We start from the raw sequence: 21,910 nt of genomic DNA, 5'->3' as shown, positions 1-21,910 counted from the left end.
TCCCCTCCTCCCCTCGCCCGGCGCGGGAGCTGAGGCCCCCTCCCCGCACTCGTGCGCCGGCCACCTCCCGGCTCCGCTCGGCCGGCTGGCAGCGGGAGGCGGCCCGCAGGAGGCGCTCGGACCCCCGCCAGGACCCCCGCCCGCCCGGCAGGCGGCGGCGCAGGCAGCTGCGGCCTAGGGCGCCGGGCGGCCGCGAGCCTCCTCCCCCTCCCGGAAGCGCGGGGCGGGGTCCCCGGCCGGGCCGCGGGGGCGGGCGCGGGGGCCGGGCCGGGGCGGGGCGCGCTGGGCTCGGCGCTCGCGGGCTCGGCGGGCTGTGCGCGCCCACTCCCGCTCCAGGCGGCCAGCGCGCACGGGCCCAGGCCGCCCGGCTCCAGCCCAGCAGCGGCGGCGGCGGCGGCAGCAGCTCGCGGCGAGTCCCCGCGCCCCTCTCGCAGCCCCTCCCCGGCGCGGTGCATGGAGACGCGGCCCGCCGCCCGCCGCTGAGCCCGCCGCCCCGCCCGGGACCCGCCGGGGCTGGGGTGGCCTCAGACTCCCGCCGGCCCCCGCCGAAGCCGGACTCGGGTTTGGCCGGCCTCCCCCGCCGCCCCGGGGCTGCGCGCGGCCCGCGGGCCTCGTCGCCCGCGCGGATCGCCGCGGCCCGGCCGTCCCGTCCCAGGAAGTGGCCGTCCTGGCCGCCATGGCTCACTCCCCGGTGCAGTCGGGCCTGCCAGGCATGCAGGTAAGCAGGAGCCGGGCCGCGAGCGGAGGGAGGGGATGCGCGGCCCGGGGCGGAAGCGGGGAACTTGGCGGTGTAAACACGGCCCCCCCGACACGCTGCCCCTTCGGGGGTCGCGCCGGCCTCCAGCGCGGCGCTCCAGCCCCCAGGGCGCCCCTGCCCCGCTCCGCGGCTCGGGGACCGGGGGTGGGGGTGGGCGCAGGATGTGGGGGGCCGCGGCCTGGAGGCGCCCTAGCGGGCCGGGGGCCGCGAGGGTCTGCAGGGATGTGGGGGAGCGGGCCGCCTCGCCCTCCCCGCCGCCCTCTCCGCACGACGCCTTCCGATCTGCAGGCCCGGCGCCCGCCGGGTCCCCGGGAGAAGTGATGGGGGGAAATGCCCTTGGAGGCCCCGACCCGGTCTCTGGGCCCTGCGTGCAGGCGGGGGGCGGCGGAGGCCCCGTTCCTCGCGAGCAGGCGATAAAGTTGAGAGGCCGGAGGGGAGCCCCGGGCGCGCCCCGACTCGTCCTGGGCCCGGCCGGGCGGAGGAGGCAGGGCGGGGTGAGGGAAGGTGTAACCGCCAGCCCCCACTCCCAGCGCATTTGCTCCGCGCCTTCCCTTCTGGTGCCAACTTGAGGGGAAAGTGCGAGCGTGTAAACCTTCTGGAAGGAGGAATCAGGCGAACAGCATGTACTCCCGTGTCCCGAGCCGACGCTGACCCGCCCGATCTCGGGACACTGGGTTTTCACTTGGACGCCTGATTGGATCCAGACGAGTTCCTTCCCCGTAAACCTCTCGGTTGATACTTTGTGGCATCTTGGCTTACCCAGTGATTTGGCGGGGTGGGGGGAGGGCGTTGTGTGTTGGGGTTGAATTTCAAATGTGCCTGCTATAGCATTAGAGTTTTTTCGCCTTTGGGGACTGTTTTTAGCCCTTTGGAAAACAAAACTACTTGGCCCTGGTTAATTTGTCGTATTTGTAAGCGCACAAATGGTGGCAAAATAGGAAATAGGATTGAAATTCCATGATACAGTGGGAGTATGTCTTTAAAGTTTTGTTCTCTCGGTTTAGTTGAGCGAGTGTACATAAAGAGCTTTAAAAAAACAACCACGGTATCCAAGTGGATTTATTTGTTATTTTACAGACATCCACCGGCCCATTTTTAAATTCTTCCCTTGCTCTTTAGGGCTGAGAGGTGCAGTGTTTGGACTTGGCATCTTAGGGGCTGAGGCTTTGAATCTGGCCGGTCTCCCCGGGGCAGGTCATATTGCCGCCCCCCCCTCCCCTTTTAACCATAAAAAGAAAGCTGGATTTCATTGTTCAGGTTTGAAATCTATAAAAATAGGAACACAAAAGCTACCAGAATTTTATCCTGAGGGTTCTTCTTTTTTTTTTTTTTTTTTTAAGGAATAAGAGTCAAAGTTAATATCTTGAGTGTACTTGAAGAAAACTGTCCTTGAATCTCATTTAAAGAGCTTTTAAACTCAACACTCATTTAAAACCTGAGCTTCTGCAGACTGTTAGGTAAAAATCAGATGTGGTTTCTTGGTATTAAAGTTCCTGTTTCGCTTTGGTTTGAATGGAGAGGCAGGAAGGCACGGTGAACTGGGTGAAAATGATTCCTGAGCCCTAGAGCAAGAAGCAGCTCTTGAGTTGAACAACTTTTTTTTTTCTTTTTTTTTTTTATCAGTTATTTCCTTTAGACTGACGTCTGCCGTGTTAATCAGGTTGTAATCTAGCACGGATGCCTCACTTAAGAGTTTACGGTGGAGGTGTAAGGCCTTGGTGGAAAGTGAATCAGTTTGCGGTGGTACCTAAAGCCCCGTTGGCTGGTGCCCTGAAGACGGTATCAGGTGGTCTCCAGGTGGTGGTGTCTGTTCTCAACGTTGTCTGTCCTCACTTTTTTTTTTTTTTCCCCTCAAGTGGATGGGCCAAAATCTTGGAAAGAGGATGTAAATTTCCATTTCAAGGGAACTGTCCAGATTTTCAGCTGTCATAGGTTGGGGGCAGGGAGTTGTAAAAGGTGGCTTTGAGCACTCCTGTCTTTAAGTCCATCTACAAACTGTAATTGTGTTTAGTGTGCCATTTGGGGAAGAACATTCCTTTCCTTTCCCTTCTCCGAAGAAGAAAAACAACAGGCACATTTATTTTTCTCCTTTGAATTAGCAGTTGTTACCAGCCCAGGAGGCTTTCCTCAGAGTTACGGGTTAAATTAAATGAAAGTCACACCTGCTTTTGACTGTTCTCTAGGATAAGACAAGAAACGCTGCTAACCCTTCTGTGCCCTGTCCTGATACTTCCCATCACCTCCACCCCTTTTTTTGGTTCCCCTCTCATCTTCTGAACAGGGCGTATAAGGAGTTGGGGTAAAAATTTCAGAAAGACAGCAGAGTGAATTCAGGTGGCCTGAATTTAAGTATCAGAGATACTTAAGTAAGCCTGAAAGGACATTTTCACATAAACACCATTTTTTTGTTGTCTCACAAATCATTTTTATGCCTCTAGATTTTTACTGGTGCCTCTGGAGGTAGGGGTGTTATTATGCAGTCTTCCGGATGTGAAAGCCAACAGAGACTAATTGAACCGACCAAGGAGAGGGAGTATGTGAGCTGGGAAGTGTGTGATTTGAAACCAGAACTTTTCCTGTCTCCCAGACTGTGCTTCTGCTCATCATGGTGTACTGTTGCTTTATTATAACTTTTGCAAACATTAAAGGTTTTTTAAATTCCACTTTGGATTTGCTGAAGAACTATGCTAAATGAGGAATACAAGATTGATACTTTATTTGATCAGGAACTATTATTGAACATTTATCAGCCAGGTCCTAGGTAAGGGGTAGAGGACTGTACGTCCGAATGAATTAATATTTGTAATAAATGTGTAATGAAGGTTGCCAGGGGCCTTTCCTTTTTTACCTCCCACATCCCAGTTTCCTATTAACATAGGGGAGAAAATAAAAAATCATGAACTGAATGTAGTAACTACAAATAGACTTATAGAAATTAGGTTGATTTGGGGATGTATGAACTCCATGTCCTTGAACGTTTGCTGTTTCAATCAGTTTAATTCAGATTTAAAGAAAAGCTTCCGTTGGCGGTGGGAACACTGGCCAGCTTTTAGTTTGCTTAAGTTGTAATTTAAGAAGAATTAGGTTTCGGTTTATAAGTTTCTCTTGCAGATTTTTATCGGTCACGTCTCAGCTTCCAAGCTTTATTGGTTTGTGACCTGCGTAAGAAGTACATTTTACATCAAGATCTGCAACAGAAGTTTTAAGAGACAGCCCTGACCCTCACTACTTGTGATGTCCTGCTGTTGTGTGAGGTCATTTATTAAAAAAAAGAAGAAGAAGAAAAGCTTGTTGCAGCATTAAATTGATTTCACAGCTGACTGGTTTGACCCAAGTCTGAAAAACACTGAATTTGGTATGTCCTATGTGCAGCTGAGTTACTTAGCATGTTTTGAGGATGTCGTTAATTTAGTATATTTCCCTGTTTGAAAGTACAAGAGGGTTTAGAGGAATAGCTGGGAAACTTAGTTTCTACTTGGTGAGCCATCCTGTCCCCCTCTCTTCATTGTTCTCCTTATGTCCCTTTAAGTGGGGATTGCGAGAGGAGCATTGAACAGCCAGGTTTGGACTTGTTGGGAGCTTTCCTCAAGTGCTCTTGCTTGCCCTGGGGAAACCTGTGTGCCCCTAAAAATCTGGGAAATGAAGGAAAACAGAAGGACAGCTGCATTTAATTGTGGCTTCAGTGCTCTTGGATTTTTTTTTTCTTGTTTGTGTCGCATTGCCATAGTTTTTTTTCCTGTTTCCATGGAAGAGGCCTCTCCATGTTCAGCCTGTTGCCATCTGCGCCCTGGGGAAAGGTTGGCATGTTACGGGGTGTGGACATTCAGGGGATTTGTGTGATTGAGGTTCTGAAGGCACCTTGAGTGAAATGCTTTAGTGTGGAATGGGGTCTAGGGTCTGAGAATGTTGGACGAGATGGGGAGCCTCTGCGGAGTGTGGTGCCAGGACCCGTGAAGGGAGGGTGGGAACCTCGGCGGGCCACATGCTCAGGAAGTCAGCAGCCTAGCCAGGGCTGTGATCTGGGCGGTCAGCTGACGCAGGGCTTGGAAAGCAGGTTCACCAGGACTAGCCTGGACCCCAGAGCTGGAGGGGCAGCACCCAGAGCTGGAGGGGCAGGACTAGCCTGGACCCCAGAGCTGGAGGGGCAGCCACCCTTTGCTGGGGAAAGGGGCCTGCGTTCCGGCTGGGGTAGAGAAGCGCTGAGGGTCACGAACTTTAGGAGTCCTGCTTGGCTGCTGTCTTGGAAGGAGTTGGATCCTGGGGCTGGCTGGCTGCCACTTGGAAGGCAGTGAGAGGAACCCCAGGCTGGTGAGAGTCAGGACAGACAAGACTGAGTGGTTGGAGGTTCAAGTGTCAGCAGGATAGCCAAGGTGGACTTTTTTTCTTTTTCAAGATTTTTTATTTTCAAGTGATCTCCACCCAACGTGGAGCTCCGAGATCCACTCACAGCCCTGAGATCAAGAGTTCATGCTCCACCGACTAAGCCAAGCCAGGGGCCTGCCCCTCAGGGTGGAGTTTTTAGCAGATTGACTTCAAACCTTGGTAATTTTGAACTCTCAGGGAACATTTAACACTCCTTTTCTTTTTTTTTTAATACGATCTCCCATCTCCCCGGCTTTTGACCCTTTTTTGCTGTTCTTTGCTAAGAGTAATAGGGAAAGTAAAGGCACAGTTTTCTGTTACTGTTAGTTGCCTGAGTATGTTTTTTTATTTGACAGCCTAAGTATGTTTTCTTAAGTACCCATTTAAATATAACTTGAAGGAGTATAGGACATTTTGGTTGTAATCCCAGCCATGGGAACGGTCCTGGTAGGATTTCACATAGAACCAAATGACTTTCAAGTCGAAATTGGTCAGGTTAGATTTGACCAGGCTGCCAACATAGCACAGTGTCCCCTTGGGGTAGTTAGGGGCAAGTGGCAGCCATCCTTGCCTTCTCGTCTCTGCGTGTGATGTAACTTCACGTTCCTCTTCGCGCTGTTCTCATGCACAGAGCGGAGCTTCATGCGCGTGGAAGGGTATTTCTAGGACCTTGGTGCAAGACGTAGTGTGAGGAGTCACTGAAGAAATGAGGGTTGGCAGCTGCTGCTTCTTCCTAGAGTCTTTTTTCACAGGCACGCTGAGGCCAGGGTCAAGGAGTCAGAGGATCTCTGGAGAAACATGCCACTTGGCACTGCGTTGGGAGCCATCTCCCAGTGATTCAGAGTTGCCTGCTTGGGAATTCCGTACCTGCAGGAAACCGGCCACACCAAGCCAGCCCTTCTGTGGGTTTTTTTTAATGCTTTAGCTCAGCACTGTTATCGTTCAGGGAACCTTGGAACCTTGTAGCAGGAGGGAGTGCAGGAAATAGAGATTGCACTCTGTTATCCCTGTGTGTCTGTTTAGGGTCATCTGGTGTCCTTGGACCAGTCATTTCCCATAATTCACATTTTTGCAGGACAGTATGTTTTAAAAAACTCCTAGGGCCCAGTGCTTTGGGGAAAAGAAAAAAAAAATATGTCTAACATAACACCTGGCTGTGGAGTGAGTATGGGGTTTTCCTTTTTTTTTTTTTAATTTTATTTATTTGACAGACGCAGCAAGAGAGGGAACACAAGCAGGGGAAGTGGGAGAGGGAGCAGCAGGCTTCCTGCCAAGCAGGGAGCCCCGTGTGGGACTCGATCCCAGGACCCTGGGATCATGATCTGACCCGAAGGCAGATGCTTAACGACAGCGCGACGGTGCCTGGGTGGCTCAGTGGTTAGAGTATGGAGTTTCCTAAACCCAAATGGCTCCCTGATTTCCAAGGTTCAAAATAAAACAAAATGTACCTTTGCTTGCTACCCTTGTATACTAACATATAGGTTAACCATATGTTACTATGGTTACTATGGTTATAACCATAGGCATACTAACACCCCAGATTGTGGATTACAAAGGCATTGCATGTGCACACCCCTGGGGACAGCATTGTTGACTTTAGAGACCTTCTGTTATGTTCTCTTGAGGGTTGTTAGGTTTTCTTGAGGGTTCACGGTCAGTACAGGGAACCTTATCTCAGCAGTGCCCACGGGTATCTGAATAAATCGTGGGAACATTCTGAGTTTTAGATTAATGCTTATGAAATATGTAGCGGGTGTTTATCTTCCTATTATTTTAAGCCTCTTCCTATTTTTAAAAAGATTTTTTAAAAGGCCCTGAGACTTGAAACAACCATATAGGTCCAGATTCTTTGTTTTAATTATTTAGGATTTTTGCTTAGTTTTTATTTAAAAGGTTGAGCATAAAGAGTCAGATGGCCTTATCAGGTTTATTTGGAAGGATAGTGTGACTTGCCCCTTGCCTCCCATGTCCTCCTCCCCAACGGCAGCCTCCTTTGATCTCTGTTAGCTAATTGTGGTTATTTCCACTTTATTTATAAAGAACATTTAAAATATTGCTGCTGCCTTTTTCCTAGTTTAGGGCAGGATCTGTGTGTGGACTTCGGACTCTGAAGAGGAGGCTTTAGTTACTGGCTGCTGAATTCAGGCACAGGTCCCTCTCTTCCCTCTCCCCAGCATAGTCTCCTTGTGACTTTGGTGACGTGCTAGCCCAGCCCTTTAGCAAACCGGGATAACTTTTCAAATCTTCTCTGAAAGTTTTTTTTTTTTTTTTTTAAATAACGTAATCGCCTTAGTTTGGGCTGCTGTGACAACATCCCGTACAGAGACTGGGTAGCTTAAACACCAAACGCTGATTCCTCATAGTTCTGGAGCCTGGCGAGATCGAGGCTCTGGAAGGTTCTCTGTCTGCTGAGGGTAGCTCTTCCTGGGTCAGGGACGGTCTGTTCTATGGCAGAGGCATGTGGGAGCCCTCTACGCTCTCTAAGGACACTTGTCCCAATCCCAAGGGCTCCACTTTCATGATCTAATCACAGGCCCCATCTCCCAGTACCAATCCCGGAGAGGACTGGGTCTCAACGTGGGAACTTTGGGAGGACACAGGACATTCAGTCTGTGGCAGTATTTATAACTTACTCAGCCAAAGCTCGCACAAGTTATTGAAACGTTTCCCGAAGTTCAGGTCGAGCAGACAGGTGTCCCTTTTTTGGAGACGTCTGTCTGTGAGCCTTCTGAGCCACTCCCAAGTGGACTGGTGGTCGTCTGCCCTTGGCGCTCTGCTCACAGCCTCTGTCGCCTTTTGCCCTCAAACGTGGGACTCCTCGTGCTGCCCTGGACCACCTCTTTTTCTGTGTCTTCTGTCATTGCCTGTCTGGGTTCACACCGTTGTGTTGGCGAAGCATATCTTTGCCTTCCTGTGACTAAGGTACACGGGAGATAGGTTCTTTGAGGTCATGGATATCTGAACATTTCTTTTCCTCTCGATTAATGTTTTGGTATGGGGTATAGTCACAGGGCGGAAACTATTTTCCTCCAGGATTTTGAAGGCATTTCTCTGTGTTTGAGCCTTCGTTGTCGTCGGTCAGGTCTACAGTGCCACGCCAGTACTGGATTCTGCGTGTGTGAGCTGTTTTGTTCTTCCTGAACCTAATAGGATCTGAATTTTTTCTACCTGAGCTCAGTTTTCACAATAACTTATCACAATGCGGGTCTTTTTTTGGTGACAGGTACTCAGTAAGCCCTTTTAATCGGGCAGCTCAGGTCTTTTCTGTGGTCTCCCTCTCTTAAATTATTATTTGGATGTTGGACCTTCTATTGAGGACTGGTCCTCAAAGTTTTATGCTTTTAAACCTGTTTGCTCTTTGTCTTGCTTACTTGGCTTTCTGGAAGACTGTCTCAGTTTTTTTCTTCTAGTTCTTCTAGTGAGTGTTCCTGCTCTAATTTTCTTTAAATTCTAAGAGGGCTTTTTGGTTCTCTCAGTGTTCTTTCATTATTTCAGTTGAAATATTTGCTCTTATCTCCCTGGGTATGTTAATTGCAGTTACATTTCCTTCCCCCAGAATAGATTCTCTTCCTCCAAGGCCCTTCGTCCAGTCTTGTTGGTCATGGTCTTTATTTCTAATGCTAGAGGCCACCCTTGAATGTCCGCTCCTCTTTAAGAGTGGGGGACAACCACGCTGGTTGGAAATCTGAGCCCTTGACTGGAGCTTTGTAAACCTCAGTGATGCCAGGTGCTTCTACCAGATGGGAGAGGTGACGAATGGCTGATGTCTGTTTCTTTCAGCCTTTTATACATTTCCCCTTCCTGGAGAAGCTTCTGACCTGCTCTGGTCTGGACCCCTTGTTGTCCACAGCTGGTGCTCCCCCTGTTGCTCCCTCCTCCCATCTGTGACCTGAAGCCGGATGTGCACCAAGCGCTGGAGGGAGGGGAAGGACTGAGTATGGGTGCTCCGTCTTGTGGAGCTGCGCTCCCGTTATTTAACTGCCGCTTCTGTCCTCCTCCAGGAGCCCTCGGCTTCCTTTCTAGGAACTGTGATTTCAGTAGTTGCCCTGATTGGGAAGGCTGTGAGCGGGGAAGGCCACTGGGGTATCTAACCACTTGGTTAATTGACTTTCCATCCTTATTTTAAATGCTGCCGGTTCCTGAGTTGTGCGGATTCAGGCTGCAAATGGGCTTGGCTTGTACTCTCTCCATCTCCAGTTTAGCCTTTCCTCCCCTTTCCTCCCCCATGTTTCTTCCCACTCTTGGAATTTCATTGCTTCTGGTCTTCTCTCCCCTCCTGGCAGGCAGAGGTTTAACCTTAGAGAACTCTCTTTGTTCTGGTTTGTTGGGATTTCAGGATTGTCCAGAGGAGGTTACGCTCCCCATGCTTTCTGCCTGGATGCCCCTCCTTCAGCAGGCACAGAATAGAATGAGTACACTTTGAATTCCAAGGTCAGGGTTTCTCCAGGTGCCCGAGCCCGGCGAAGGGCTCCTCAGGCCCTTGTTCCCCTCAGGAGATGGTGCCTTCTCTTTTCTCTCTGTTAGTCAACGACCATATAAATCCACGCCTGTTTTTCCGTATCTCTAAGTGACCTCCACTTTCGTAACTTGAGCAGAGAACCTGTTTTTCTCCATTCTGTGTCTCATTTTCTAGTCTCATGATCGTGTGGGCACAGAACCATTTCTTGAAGCCTCATGGTATCTCTTTGGAGAAATGTCTTCTTCAGTTGATGTACGTTTTGGGGGCTCAGCCCCGGCCTGGAATGGACTGTGTGCTTCTGGGGATGGGGAGCCTGGAGCAGCGCCAGCCCTGGCCACTGGCTCCGTGGTGGTCGGAGCAGGACCCGGGCGCAGGTGCACAGCAGCTGTCTGATAGCCCGCCACGGTGTTCAGGCTACACGTGGCAGAGCCAGCTGGCTGTGTGTCGGGGTTGCATGCTGTGGATGGAGGCCCGTGGCGTGGGGGTCTCTGCGGTCCCGTGCCGTGCGCAGCCTTGTGCGCAGCCTCAGTGCTTATGAGTTCACGGCTCAGGTGTGTATCTAAGCAGGTAAGTTTGCTCCTGTGGGATAGGACCTTAAACTGCTTTCCTACTTAGGAGCAAAGTACTTTTTTGGGGGGGGGGTAGAAACTTAAAGTAATAAATCATTGAGTGAAAGCGAAAGATCATCCTGAATTTGGGGGACGAGGCGGTGGTTAGCAGTTATTTTAGGTACCGTTTCATAGGATAACTTTGACGTTCCGTGCAGCGTGGTTACAGTTGCTAAATTGCTACCTGAACTCGGGGTAAACTGAGAGCCAGCCGAGGAAAGGCATTGTTTGAACATTCTGGGAGCTTCCTTGTGTTTGATGCACTTTCATTGTGCCCAGTGTTTCTCGGGAGGTATCTTGAAAAGAGAAGAATTATGGTAAGTACAAAGAGTTACTCACTTCTTAGTGGTTCCTCATGGTAGGCGGGTTTTCTTTTTCCTTGGGCTCCTCTGCGTTACCGGAATAGATAAGTGGGAGAAGTAAAGGTGCCTTTCGCTTTGCTGAGTTGAGAAAATAAATATTTGTTGCTTGTAGTGGAGAGAAGCCTTGAAGGAGTAGGACAAACTTTTATTACCTTCTTCCCAAGAGGAGGGGGCTGGTGGGCTGCTTCTGCCCTTGGGCAGTCCTCGAGGCTTCTGCCCAGGTGGAGGGGCTCTTACACCCATTTTACAGGTGGGAAAACAGAGGCTTAGGAAGTTTAACCAAGGCCCCTCAGTTAGAAAACAGCGCTGTTGGAGTGAGAGCTCTGACGTCTGATGCCAGCATTGGCGGTGCTCGCCCTCACCCCAGAATGCCTCCTACCGAGCCTTTCAGGTCCTGCCCTTGCCCGGTCCTGCTTCATGGGATCCTGTGTCCCGAAGGGTCACAGTGTGCTTCCAGCCTCTGTGGAACCAGCCCAGTAGGAGATGGTATTTTGGGCACTTGTATTCCCACTTTTTTTTTTTTTTTGACTTTTAAATATTTTGTTCCTGCTCTGGTATTATTTTTAAGTGGTTTCCCAAAGTGTGTGATTCTGGCTGTGGAGGGTGGTGACTTGGACGTTAGGATGTTTTCCCCATTTCTGGTCCCCAGTCCCTCTACTGAGCCCTTGGCCCTTCCCTCCAGTGGGATGGGGGCTTTTGGGGGCCTCTGTTATTGCCTTTCCGTTGTTGCCAGATCAGCTGAAGAAGGTACCCATAGTCAGACCAGTGGTTTCGGAGTTTTAGCATTTCTCCTCATCACCTGGAGGGCTTCATAAACTGTAGACTGCTAGGCTGTCGGTCTGGGGTGGATACTAACAAGTTCTCCAGCTGTGTGTCTGCCTCAGGGACCACAATTTGAAAACCATTAAACTGGAGATTTAAAAATCCTTAAATCCCTGTTGTTGTCCACTGTGGGACACTCTAGCGATGCCCCCTTTGAAAGCTCAATTGAAAATCAATGCTTGGGGCGCCTGGCTGGCTCAGCCAGTACATGCAGCTTTTTTGGGGGTTTCACCACTTTGGATTTTCATTTTTTATTATTTATTTATAGCGTAAATTCAAGTTGGTTAACATATAGTGTGGCAGGGGCGCCTGCGTGGCTCAGTTGGTTAAGCAGCTGCCTTCGACTCAGGTCATGATCCCAACGTCCTGGGATCGAGTCCCACATCGGGCTCCTTGCTCAGCAGGGAGCCTGCTTCTCCCTCTGCCTCTGCCTGCCATTCTGTCTGCCTGTGCTTGCTCTCTCTCTCTCTTTGACAAATAAATAAATAAAATCTTAAAAAAATATATCTTTAAAAAAACATACAGTGTGGCGTTGTTTTCAGGAGTAGAATTTAGTGATTCATCAGCATGTGTAACACCGAGTGCTGGTTACATCACGGGCCCTCCTTACTGCCCATTTAGCTCGTCTCCCCTCCCCGCTCCCCTCCGGCAACCCTCAGCTTGTTCCCTGTACTTAAGAGTCTCTTATGGTTTGCCTCCCTCTGTTTTTTATCTTATTTTAGTTTTCCTTCCCTTCTCTACATTCGTGTGTTTTGTTTCTTAAATTCCACATGTGAGTGAAATAGTACGGTGTTTGTCTTTCTCTGACTGACTTCCCTTAACATAATACCCTCTGGTTCTCTCTGTGTTGTTGCAGATGGCAAAGCGTTCATTCTTTTTGATCCCTGAGTAATATCCCATTGTGTTTACATGCCACGTCTTCTTTATCCAATAATCAGTTGGTGGACGTATGGGCTCTTTCCATAATTTGTCTGTTGTTGATAGTGAGAGCTTGCAAATCTTGATCTTGGGGTCATGAATTTGAGCCCCACATTGGGTGTAGAGGAGGCTTAAAAAGAAAATCTTAAAAAAAAAAAAAGACAATAAATTCTTGAGACTTATGACTTTTATTTCAGAAGACTGACTTTGGAACCATGGGTATAACTTTGGGAATTGACTGGGCTTCTGTGAGACTTGTTAGAGCCTTAACTATTTCAGCAGGTGTCATAAACCTGTTGGGAAATAAAGGAAGATGTGTGTTCTGTATCTTTCTGATGTCAGAACCTTACTTTGTAAGGACTGCATCTCTTAGAATTAGCATTCCACGGTTCTTTTGGAAAACACCGAACCAGAACAGAAGTCCTGAACGTGATCCTTTTCCATAGGGTTGTGAGGATGACTTAACTGTCCCAACTCATTCCCTGCTTAGGGAGCCTTTGGTTGCTTGTGACCAGATAGCTTGTACTGCTTTTCAGTCCTTCTCATTGGTCAGCTCTCCGCTCCTCCTGCCTCCGGGAACCTGCTCATCTGGCAGGATATCCCTTGCTGGGAGGGGGGATAGCTAGGAAATGAATGGGTTCTCTTTGGGCAAAAGTGATTTTCTTTTTTTGCACTTGTTCTGTTTGACACTGAAGATATACATATATGTGTGAACTGGGAAAAATACTCCAGGCCAGCAGACTTTGTAATGTTTGGGATCTCAGAGGTTTTATGCTTTTCTGTATAGATAGTTGATTTGATTTTAATTTGAAAAATAATCTGTATTTCTATGTTAGCAGTCTCTTATTAGAGTTTACTGCGATTAGCTAAACTTCAGCCTTATCTGACTTGCTTATTTGAGGGTGGTTTTGGGGAGAAGGGAGAGGTCTTGGTTTCTTTTTTGAAAGTCTATTGTAAATTTTCAGAGCTTTTTTATTTATTTATTTTTATTTATTTATTTTTTTAAAGATTTTGTTCATTTATTTGACAGACAGAGATCACAACTAGGCAGGGAGGCAGGCAGAGAGAGAGAGGAGGAAGCAGGCTCCCTGCCGAGCAGAGAGCCCCAAGCGGGGCTTGATCCCAGGACTCTGGGATCATGACCTGAGCCGAAGGCAGAGGCTTTAACCCACTGAGCCACCCAGGTGCCCCACAGAGCTTTTTTAAATATTTTTTTTGTCCAGTATAAGGGTAAATGGTGTATTAAACAGATTTAGGAGATGGACTATGTCAGGAAGGGCAGTTTCGAGGTTTGGGCTCCTCTCTTCCATTAGTCAGTGACGACTCGGGGGTCTTTCTAAAAACAGAGTTTGTGTCATTCAGAGGGCTTTCCTCCGTGTTTTCTCCTTCAAGAAACGGTGGGGTGCTGCTGTGAAGTGAAACTGGGTGCGTTTTCTGGCCTCACTGCCCTCACACGGGCTGCTTGAATTTGTCCCCAACGCGGGCACACGTGACGGTGGTGGTGTTCTCCTGTCACGCTCCCAGATGGAGAGCCACAGCCCAGGGTGTGACCGGAGGTATCGTGGGACAGAATTCCTTCTCTGCTTAGGCTTGAAGCGGGGTCATGTTTTCAAGTGATCCCCTAGTTTAGAACGATTTTGAGTTGAAAAGCAGTTTTGTCAAGGATCTGCTTGATCTCTCCCTTTGGATGGATTACTGTGTATGTGGAGCGAAGGTTTCTCAGCCCACCCCCTGAATGTAAATGTGAGTGTCTGTGCTCACGTATGTGTGGGCATATACAGTCTGTTAATTTCTTCACGTATGTGTGGCCATATACAGTCTGTTAATTTCTTTCCTCTTCATTGTGATGCGTCAGTTAGTAGCCTTTAAAAACCTTGTGCTGTAACACTCCTAGCTAGAAGTAGTTTTTGCTCTTTGTAGTTCCGAAAAGAACAAAGTTTCTGTTTTCTTTTTATCTCCAAAAGGAACAAACCCCTCAACATCCTGAAAAACAGAATGGAAAGTTACTTAAAGTGATAAAATACTGATGAATCGCTAAATTCTGCTTCTGAAACCAGGATTACACTCTGTGTTAATGCACTTGAATTTAAATAAAAATGTGGAGAAAAAGATATAAAAAATGATGAAATATTCTAAGCCCCTTTAAAATGGTAAAATTCTCTGTATTTTTCCACATGGTTTGTTGCACCTGTTCCTTCTTAGTAGGTTAGCCATAGCGATCAAGGCTGGTTTTGAAATTCTGTGCGAGTGATTCTTTCCTGGGTCCTTTTGTGTCAGGGTCACGATAATTCCGTTCACTTCTGCTGGGGAACCTGTGGCCGTGGAGGCTCTTGGAAGACTGGAGCGAGGGCTTCACTTGCTTACCTGCTGCCGTGTGCGCGCGCCCCCTCCCAGTCCAGCCATGGCGCCTGCGTGTAGTCTGTTAAAAAGTTACGTGAAATGGGGGGGTTGAAGATAGGTATAGAAATGGGAACTCCTTTCTGGGAACACATACTCACTCTGTCTCCCATTAAATTATTTCTAAAGAGGGGCACCTGGGTGGCTCAGTGGGTTAAAGCCTCTGCCTTCAGCTGGAGTCATGATCCCAGGGTCCTGGGATCGAGCTCCGCATCGGGCTCTCTGCTCAGCGGGAACCTGCTTCCCCCTCTCTCTCTGCCTGCCTCTCTGCCTACTTGTGATCTTTGTCTGTCAAATAAATAAATAAAATCTTTAAAAGAAGATTATTTCTAAAGGAAAGCATGTATGGTCTCAGTACTTGACTAAAGCTGTTTATGACTTTGCTTATTTTCCAGTTGTCTGTACGTACAGATCTTTAAGAAATTGCACTCATATATAGGTGCTCCTTTTGTATTTTCCATCCAGAAATGGATCATAGGTATCATCCCCCATTTCCACATTTTTTTAAAAAGAGATTTTATTCATTTATTTGCCAGAGAGAGAACACAAAAGGGGAGTGGGAGAGGGAGAAGCAGGCATCCAGCCGAGCAAGGAGCCCAATGCTGGGCTCGATCCCAGGACCCTGAGACCTTGACCTGAGCTGAAGGCAGACACCCAATGACCGAGCCACCCAGGCACCCCACTGCATGGTTTGTTTTAAGGTCTTGACTGACTTACCCTTGCCTCCGTCATCATGTAAGGCACGCCTCTTCCTTGGGACTCAGAGCCCTGGCCGGAAGCACTATCCTTTTCGCCTCTGCTGGTCAGACAGAGTAACCTGGCCACTTTGTCTTGCTTTTGGAGAAAGAAACAGTAACTCGTCACTGTTACTGTTGTTCATGAGTCTTTGTGGTTAATTGCTTTGCTTACATTGATAAGCTATAGACCACTCACCCAGTGGGATGGCAGATGGATGCTGGGCTCCGCTTCCCCTGCTGAGTTGTGTCCCAAGCAGAGGACGCTGTGCGTGGACTGGGCGCACGTATGCGTGTGTGTATGTGTGAGCTCCTGCACACACGTGCACGGGCTGGTGTGAGTGGTAACTCAGCGGAAGAACCGCTCTCCTTTCTGGTCCTCCTAGGTAGCCAGTGAAGGGAACCCTCAGGCCCTGAGGAGGATGAACAGCAGGAAGTCTGCCGGGCTCTACTGTGTTCTTCTTAATTGTTCTTCAGGTGAACACTTTATCTATGCGATAAGTATTCTAGCTTTTTTTTTTTTTTTAAACAATTTTATTTATTTGTCAGAGAGAGTGAGAGTCCACAAGCAGGGGGAGTAGCAGGGAGAGAGGGAGAGGCAGGCTCCCTGCTGAGCCCCTCCCCCCCAGGTCTGGATCCCAGGATCCCAGAATCCCAGGACCCCGGGATCATGACCTGAGTTGAAGGCAGATGCTTAACCGACTGAGACACCCAGGCGCCCCAGTATTCTAGTTGTAGAATAGCTTTTCTGTTGGGTGTATTTCTTTTCAGTCTTTTGCTTTAATGAAAAGTTGTAGATAGCTGGGAAACTGGCAGGACAGTGAGAGGTGCAGATATTGTGAGTTGAGATTACTGCTCCGAGTGAACCTTCACTCCCGGAAAGGACCAGCCTGCTCTTAGCAGTTTCAGAGTATGTCCCAGAGGCCTTGTATCCTCGGCTCTTCCTGTGCAAGGTGGGTACGGGAGGGAGGGACTGCCGGCCTCCACGGTGCGGGTGTGGAGGGTGGGCTGCCTCCGCTGGCTGCATGCGGGGTGGGAGGGGGCGGGGGGAGCGGGGGGCGGGGCGGGCCTGGGGCCTCGGCTGAGTTTCGGCACCAAGACTGGGAATCGACCCCCATCCCTTCATGGCGTCCTGCTGGCTGGTTTCAGATCAGCGTCGATCTTTCCTCCAAAGGAGTTAGGAAAAACTTGTTTTCTCAGAGACTTGGAGGTTTTGGAACCTTGAATAAGGGACATGGACCTGTAATACTGACTTTCTACCATACCTACGTTTTCCTGAGTACAGAAATTTGAGAACTAGAAGGCAGTGATCGGAGAATCTAGCATTACCGAGTTCCGCTGGAACCTGTTGGCCTTCTCTCTTCATTCAAATTTAAAAACTTTTCTTTATTGTACGATTGCTCGTCCTTATTTGTTTAGCTCTTGTGAGCGTAGACTCGGAAATGAGTGTTGGATAGATGCGCAGCTACCGAGGGGGAGGAAGTGTCGTCAGACCTGTGGCTCAAGGTCTTTGCTATTTATAGCCGAAACACTGTAAGTGTCGACTGGCCTCTTGGCTTGTGGTACTGCATAAAACAGAAACATTTATAAGGGCTGTATTAATATTTTGATTATAATTTAGTGCCAGGATCCTACCACTGTTACCATTTGTTGCAAGCAGAAGCAAAATTTCTCATGTGTCAGAGAGAAAGTTTAAAATATGGACATTGCCCCAGTGCGTGTGAATTTTGGTTTGTAAGTTTGTCAGTTAGAAGTCTGGCATGTTTTCATCTAGAATTGAGTTTAGAAATGGTGGTTAAGTTGTGAGGCTAGGCTAGAAAAGCCTCACCGACCTACAATTTAAGGGTCACGTTCCTGGTTCCGGAGGCAGGAAGCCAGTTGGTGTAAGAGAGCTGGGGGAGAAGGAAGCATTTTCTTTCCTTTTCTTGGTCTAGGGGATCCCGGGCAGCACTGCCGTGCTCACGGGGCTCCCTGGCAGGGTGCTGGCCCTCACCGTCATCCCAGTCCCTGTCTCCTCCACCCTTGGAGGCCTTCTTGGTACCGTGGCTCTGGTGTGAGACTTTTTTTTTTTTTTTTAATATTTTATTTATTTGACAGAGAGAAATCACAACTAGGCAGAGAGGCAGGCAGAAAGAGAGGAGGAAACAGGCTCTCCGCGGAGCAGAGAGCCCGACGTGGGGCTCGATCCCAGGACCCTGGGATCATGACCTGAGCTGAAGGCAGAGGCTTTAACCCACTGAGCCACGCAGGCGCCCCTGGTGTGAGACTTCTTGACCGCGTCCCCGGCAGCAGGTTTCGGTCGTTCCCAGTTCCCTTCTTTTAAAGCCAATTTTAGCTGGATTCGGGAAAGCCTCTCTGCTAGTTGATGTATAGGTAGTAGTCGTTGATTCCAGGAAGAAAGTGTGTTGCTCTGAATAAGTACCTAAAATGCAGAGTATCAGGCAGTGAAAGGTTGAAGGCCTGTGTAGGAGAGAGCGTCTGTGCCACGCCCCATGCCTGCTGCTGCTGGAATCTGGAAGACAGATGCCAAGCCCTGTCTTCAGGGGGTGTATATCCTGATAGGGGCATGTGTGTGAGCCCGGGTCGGTGGGACGAAGGCAGCTGTAGGAGTGTAAGGCACAGAGGTAGCGTAGAGGAGACAGTAATGAAATACCAGAGGTGGCACTTTGAAAATCGATCAAGGAAACGATGCCTGAGCTCTGTTCTAGAAGATTTTTTAAAGGCGAAAAGAATCTAGACAGATTAGAGTGTTCAGAATCGTAAGGGTTTTTTTTTTTTCCCCCTCTAAAATAGCATGAAGTTTGGAAAAGTGCAAGGAATTCAGTTTTGTTCGGCATGAAAGGGAAAGGAAGGAGAACAAGAGACAGGAATTGAAGAGGTCGTCAGGGACCAGATCATACAGGACCATGCTGAGTGGTCTGGGCTGCAGCCTGTTAGGTGAAGCAGAATTCCCAGGAAAGTTTGCAGCTGCAGGTGGAGACCAGTTTTGGATTTTAATAGTTTGCCTGGTAGCTGGGCTAGGAGACCCTTGCCACCCTGGGTGTGCCACTAGGAGGACTGGACTGGGCATCAGCGGCTGGGTAGGGAGAAGGAGAGGGACTCCAGAGGGTAGGTGGAATGGGCTGGATTTGGTAAGGGTGGCAGTGGAGGGAGAGGGGGGCCAAGGGGAGCCTCTAGGGTTCTGGTTTGGGCGTGTGGTTGAATGAATGGAGGGGCCACCGTGATGATCGGCCTGTGGAGACGAGGCAGGAGATCTGTGTCCATTTCAGATGCTGGAATGTGGGTGGAGGGGAGGAATAGCTGGTTTCCTATCTGGGTCTGGAGCTTGGGGGAAGGGTCCGGATGAGGAGGGACGGAAGCTGGGACTTACTAATAAGTAGGTCATCAGTGGTGGTTAGCAGTACAGGCGTGAAGGGTGTTGAAAAGCCAGGAGCCCGCGTCGGATCTTGCATCAGGGCGCCTGGACGTCCTGCCTACCTGTTCTTCCATGTGCGCCGTGCTCCGGGCTCTGCCAGCCCCGCAGCAGGGCACTGCCGTCCGAGGCCCCAGGGTGGAGGGGTGAGTGTTCGTCTGTTCCCTGGGGGCTCACAAGCTGATTGTCCTGAAGTCAAGAGTAGCACATAGTCTCTTGGGCGGCAGGGCGTTTCTTCTGACACAAGTTTTATTACGTTAAATCCTATGCCAGAACTCCAAGTACCTAGTCCGCAAAATATGCTGACTTTTGGCCCCGAATCTCTCTCTTATGGGTGGTTTACCGGACGTGACTTCTGAAGCGGATCAGAAAGCAGCTTTACAGTGAGCTGGAGAGCAGAATTTAATGAGGACGTTCAGGCATTTTGGTCTGGTTACACCTGCAGAGATCGGTGTGGAAGCCTGTAGATTAACTCGACCAAGTGAACTTCCGTTTAGCCCAGAAGGTTGAAGCAGAGGTGGCTGCCGGGCTTCTGACTGCACCCGGTCGGACGGGGAGGAAGTCAGGGAGAAGAAGGCAGTGATGGGGTGGGTGGTGTTGGGCCACGGCGCTGTTGCAATCATTTTCTTCAGTGTGTGCACACGTGAAGCGTGCCAAAGCACTGGTTCTGGACAAGAAGTGGATTTTGGAGTTGCGCCTTGTTGGTTTACTTCCAGTTACTCTCCACGAAGCAGGATGTTTTAAATAACTTGGGGGCCTGGAGAGGACAGTTCCTAAAACTTGGGTTAGATGGGAGCTGCTGAGCTTGCGTCCCTGGTTTTGCCAGAGCTAATTTCAGTACTGGGAGTGGAAGGGCCCGTCGTGCTCGGTAAAGAGCTGTGGGTGTCCCGGGTCTTAGGGCGATGGGGGCTCTCTGGGGGCAGTACCTGGAGCATGAGGAGACTCCTGTTCACAACAGAATTGAGCAGAGGGTACGCGGACTTCTGTTTATTCTCGCCCCCCTCCCTGCCCCTGTCAGTATCCCGCCCCTGATTATATTGGTTCCGATCGCTGAACCCACATGGATGCCTCATTGTCATCTGAAGTCCGTGGTTTGTGTCAGGGTTCACCCCCGTCGCACACTCTGTGGGTTTTAACAAATACGTAAGGACATGTGTCCACCCTTAGAGCGTGCAGAAGAGTCTCACTGCCCAGAAAATAAGTGAGGGTATTTTAAAAACGTGTCCTTTTGGTTCTACTGGAATATTTTTACCTGTACACCATTTTTCCTCCCGTTTTTTTACTCTCTGACCTGACCAGAGTAGTTTCTCTTGGTGCGGGGGAGCCTGGCTTGCCCTTGCTCTCCATGCTTATGAAAGCTGTGTGCACTTGGGGTTCTCGGGGTGCACGTATCCAAAATGATGTCTTGAGAAGTTAGTGGCTCTTGGCAGCCATCCAGGAATGACGAGGGAGGATTTTTTTTTAAATGATCAGTTTTTGTTTTTTGGTTTTTTTTTAAGACTTTATTTATTTGATAGCGAGGCAGCGAGAGAGGGAACGCAAGCACAAGAATCAGGCTTCCTGCTGAGCAGGGAGCCCAAGGCGGGGCTTGATCCCAGGACCCTGAGATCACAACCCGAGCCAGACATCCAACGACTGAGCCACCCAGGCGCCCCACAAGGGAAGGTTCTAGTAGGGCCTCCCGCCACAGCTTGTCGTTGGCTCCCTGCTCCTCCAGTTCTGAGACTGTGGAGTTGAAAAGCATGTATCTGCACTGAACGCGGGGGAGCCTTGCACCTCCTCTGAGTAGCTCTCCCTTTTCATTTCGACTCCCTAAAATTGCCATCTTCCTGTCCTTTCCCAGCTGGGTCAAGGGGAAGGGGAAGGCGATCTCGCCCCAGGGTTGGAATAGGTGCTCTTAGGCTTCAGAGTCCCCCAACTCCACCGATGTCTGCCTGTGCTGAGGCCCCGCAGAGCTGCCCTGCACTGTTGACCTGGCCTTAGCGTCTCTCTTGTGTCTGACACAGTTTGGTCCTTCGGGTCTGAACCCTTTCCTATAACCCAGCTCTTGTGGAAGGCTGTTGGGAATTTTAAGGAGGGAAAAATTAACTGCACGTGGTTTCCCCCTCCAATCCCTCCAGACTAATTTAAAGATTCCATTAAAAAAACGAGCTATTACAAATTATCATCTAAGATATTACAGAAGTAAACATAACTAACTGTAAAAAAAAAAATCAAACAGTACAGAATTGAATGGTTTTATCCCCCCGGGGTAACTAATGTTGAGGGTAAGGATTCTGTGTTTGCCTTAATTGCAAAGGGTTGTTCGCTCTTCTACATTGAGAACTGAAGGAGAAGGCTAGGAATTCCACTTATTTTTTCCTCCTTATCACAGCAGTTCTATCGGAAATGTCACCAACCTCTAACCAAGACCCCTTAAGCCATCCAGTTTCTGCCAGCACTTAAGGGCTTTCCATACTCCTGATGAGACATGATACTTATTCTTCAACCAACAGAGATTGACTGGATGGCGGCCGTGTTTCAAGGACCCTGCTAGAGGCCGGGGAAGTAGATGAGGTTTGCCTGCTGTCCTTAATGCTCTTGCAGCCCGTTGTCCGCAGACATTCCGGCAGCTCAGCAAGCGCCCGGAGTACAGGGTGATACTAATCAAAGTGGATGAAAAGAAGGAAGCCTTCCTGGAGGAGGTGGCGTTTGAGCATACCTCTAAGTGGTTCTTTAAGGTGCTAGTGGGTAAAGAGCATTCAGGCAGATAGGCTCTTGTCAGGGAATTGGCTGTAATTTGGGATAACTGGAGTAGATCAGTTACGTTAACGTTTTTCCTTCCTACCTGAGAAAATGAGAAGGAAAAGGTATTAGAGAGATTTCAGTTTGGAATAGGATAAAAGTGCTAAAAAAAGGTGAAGTTGGGGGTTCGAGTCTGGTGGGATCTCCTTAATGGATTGGATCATCCATTGAGTCCCCTCAGTCGGCGACGACCATCGGTGTCCGCGACATGTGGTCACGCGTCGGCGAAGACCCCTCTGTGGCGGGTGAGGCCGGCCGCTGAGGGGAGGCGGCCCGGGAGCGGAGCGTACGGCGC

The 21,910-nt window shown here is 49.5% G+C and overlaps 1 protein-coding gene across 1 annotated transcript in view; it reads left to right on the top strand.

Moving 5' to 3' along the window:
• The first annotated feature begins 246 nt into the window (after positions 1–246).
• STK24 (serine/threonine kinase 24) overlaps positions 247–21,910 on the top strand; it is a 113,964-nt gene continuing 92,300 nt past the window's right edge. Inside the window, exon 1 of the mRNA XM_045978475.1 lies at positions 247–718. Coding sequence (XP_045834431.1) covers positions 677–718 — 42 coding nt within the window. The 5' untranslated portion in view covers positions 247–676. The remainder of the gene's footprint in view (positions 719–21,910) is intronic.

This window comes from Meles meles, chromosome 14 (genome assembly GCF_922984935.1).
Source record: "Meles meles chromosome 14, mMelMel3.1 paternal haplotype, whole genome shotgun sequence".
NCBI lineage: Eukaryota > Metazoa > Chordata > Mammalia > Carnivora > Mustelidae > Meles > Meles meles.
This window is presented reverse-complemented; position numbering and strand designations above follow the sequence as displayed.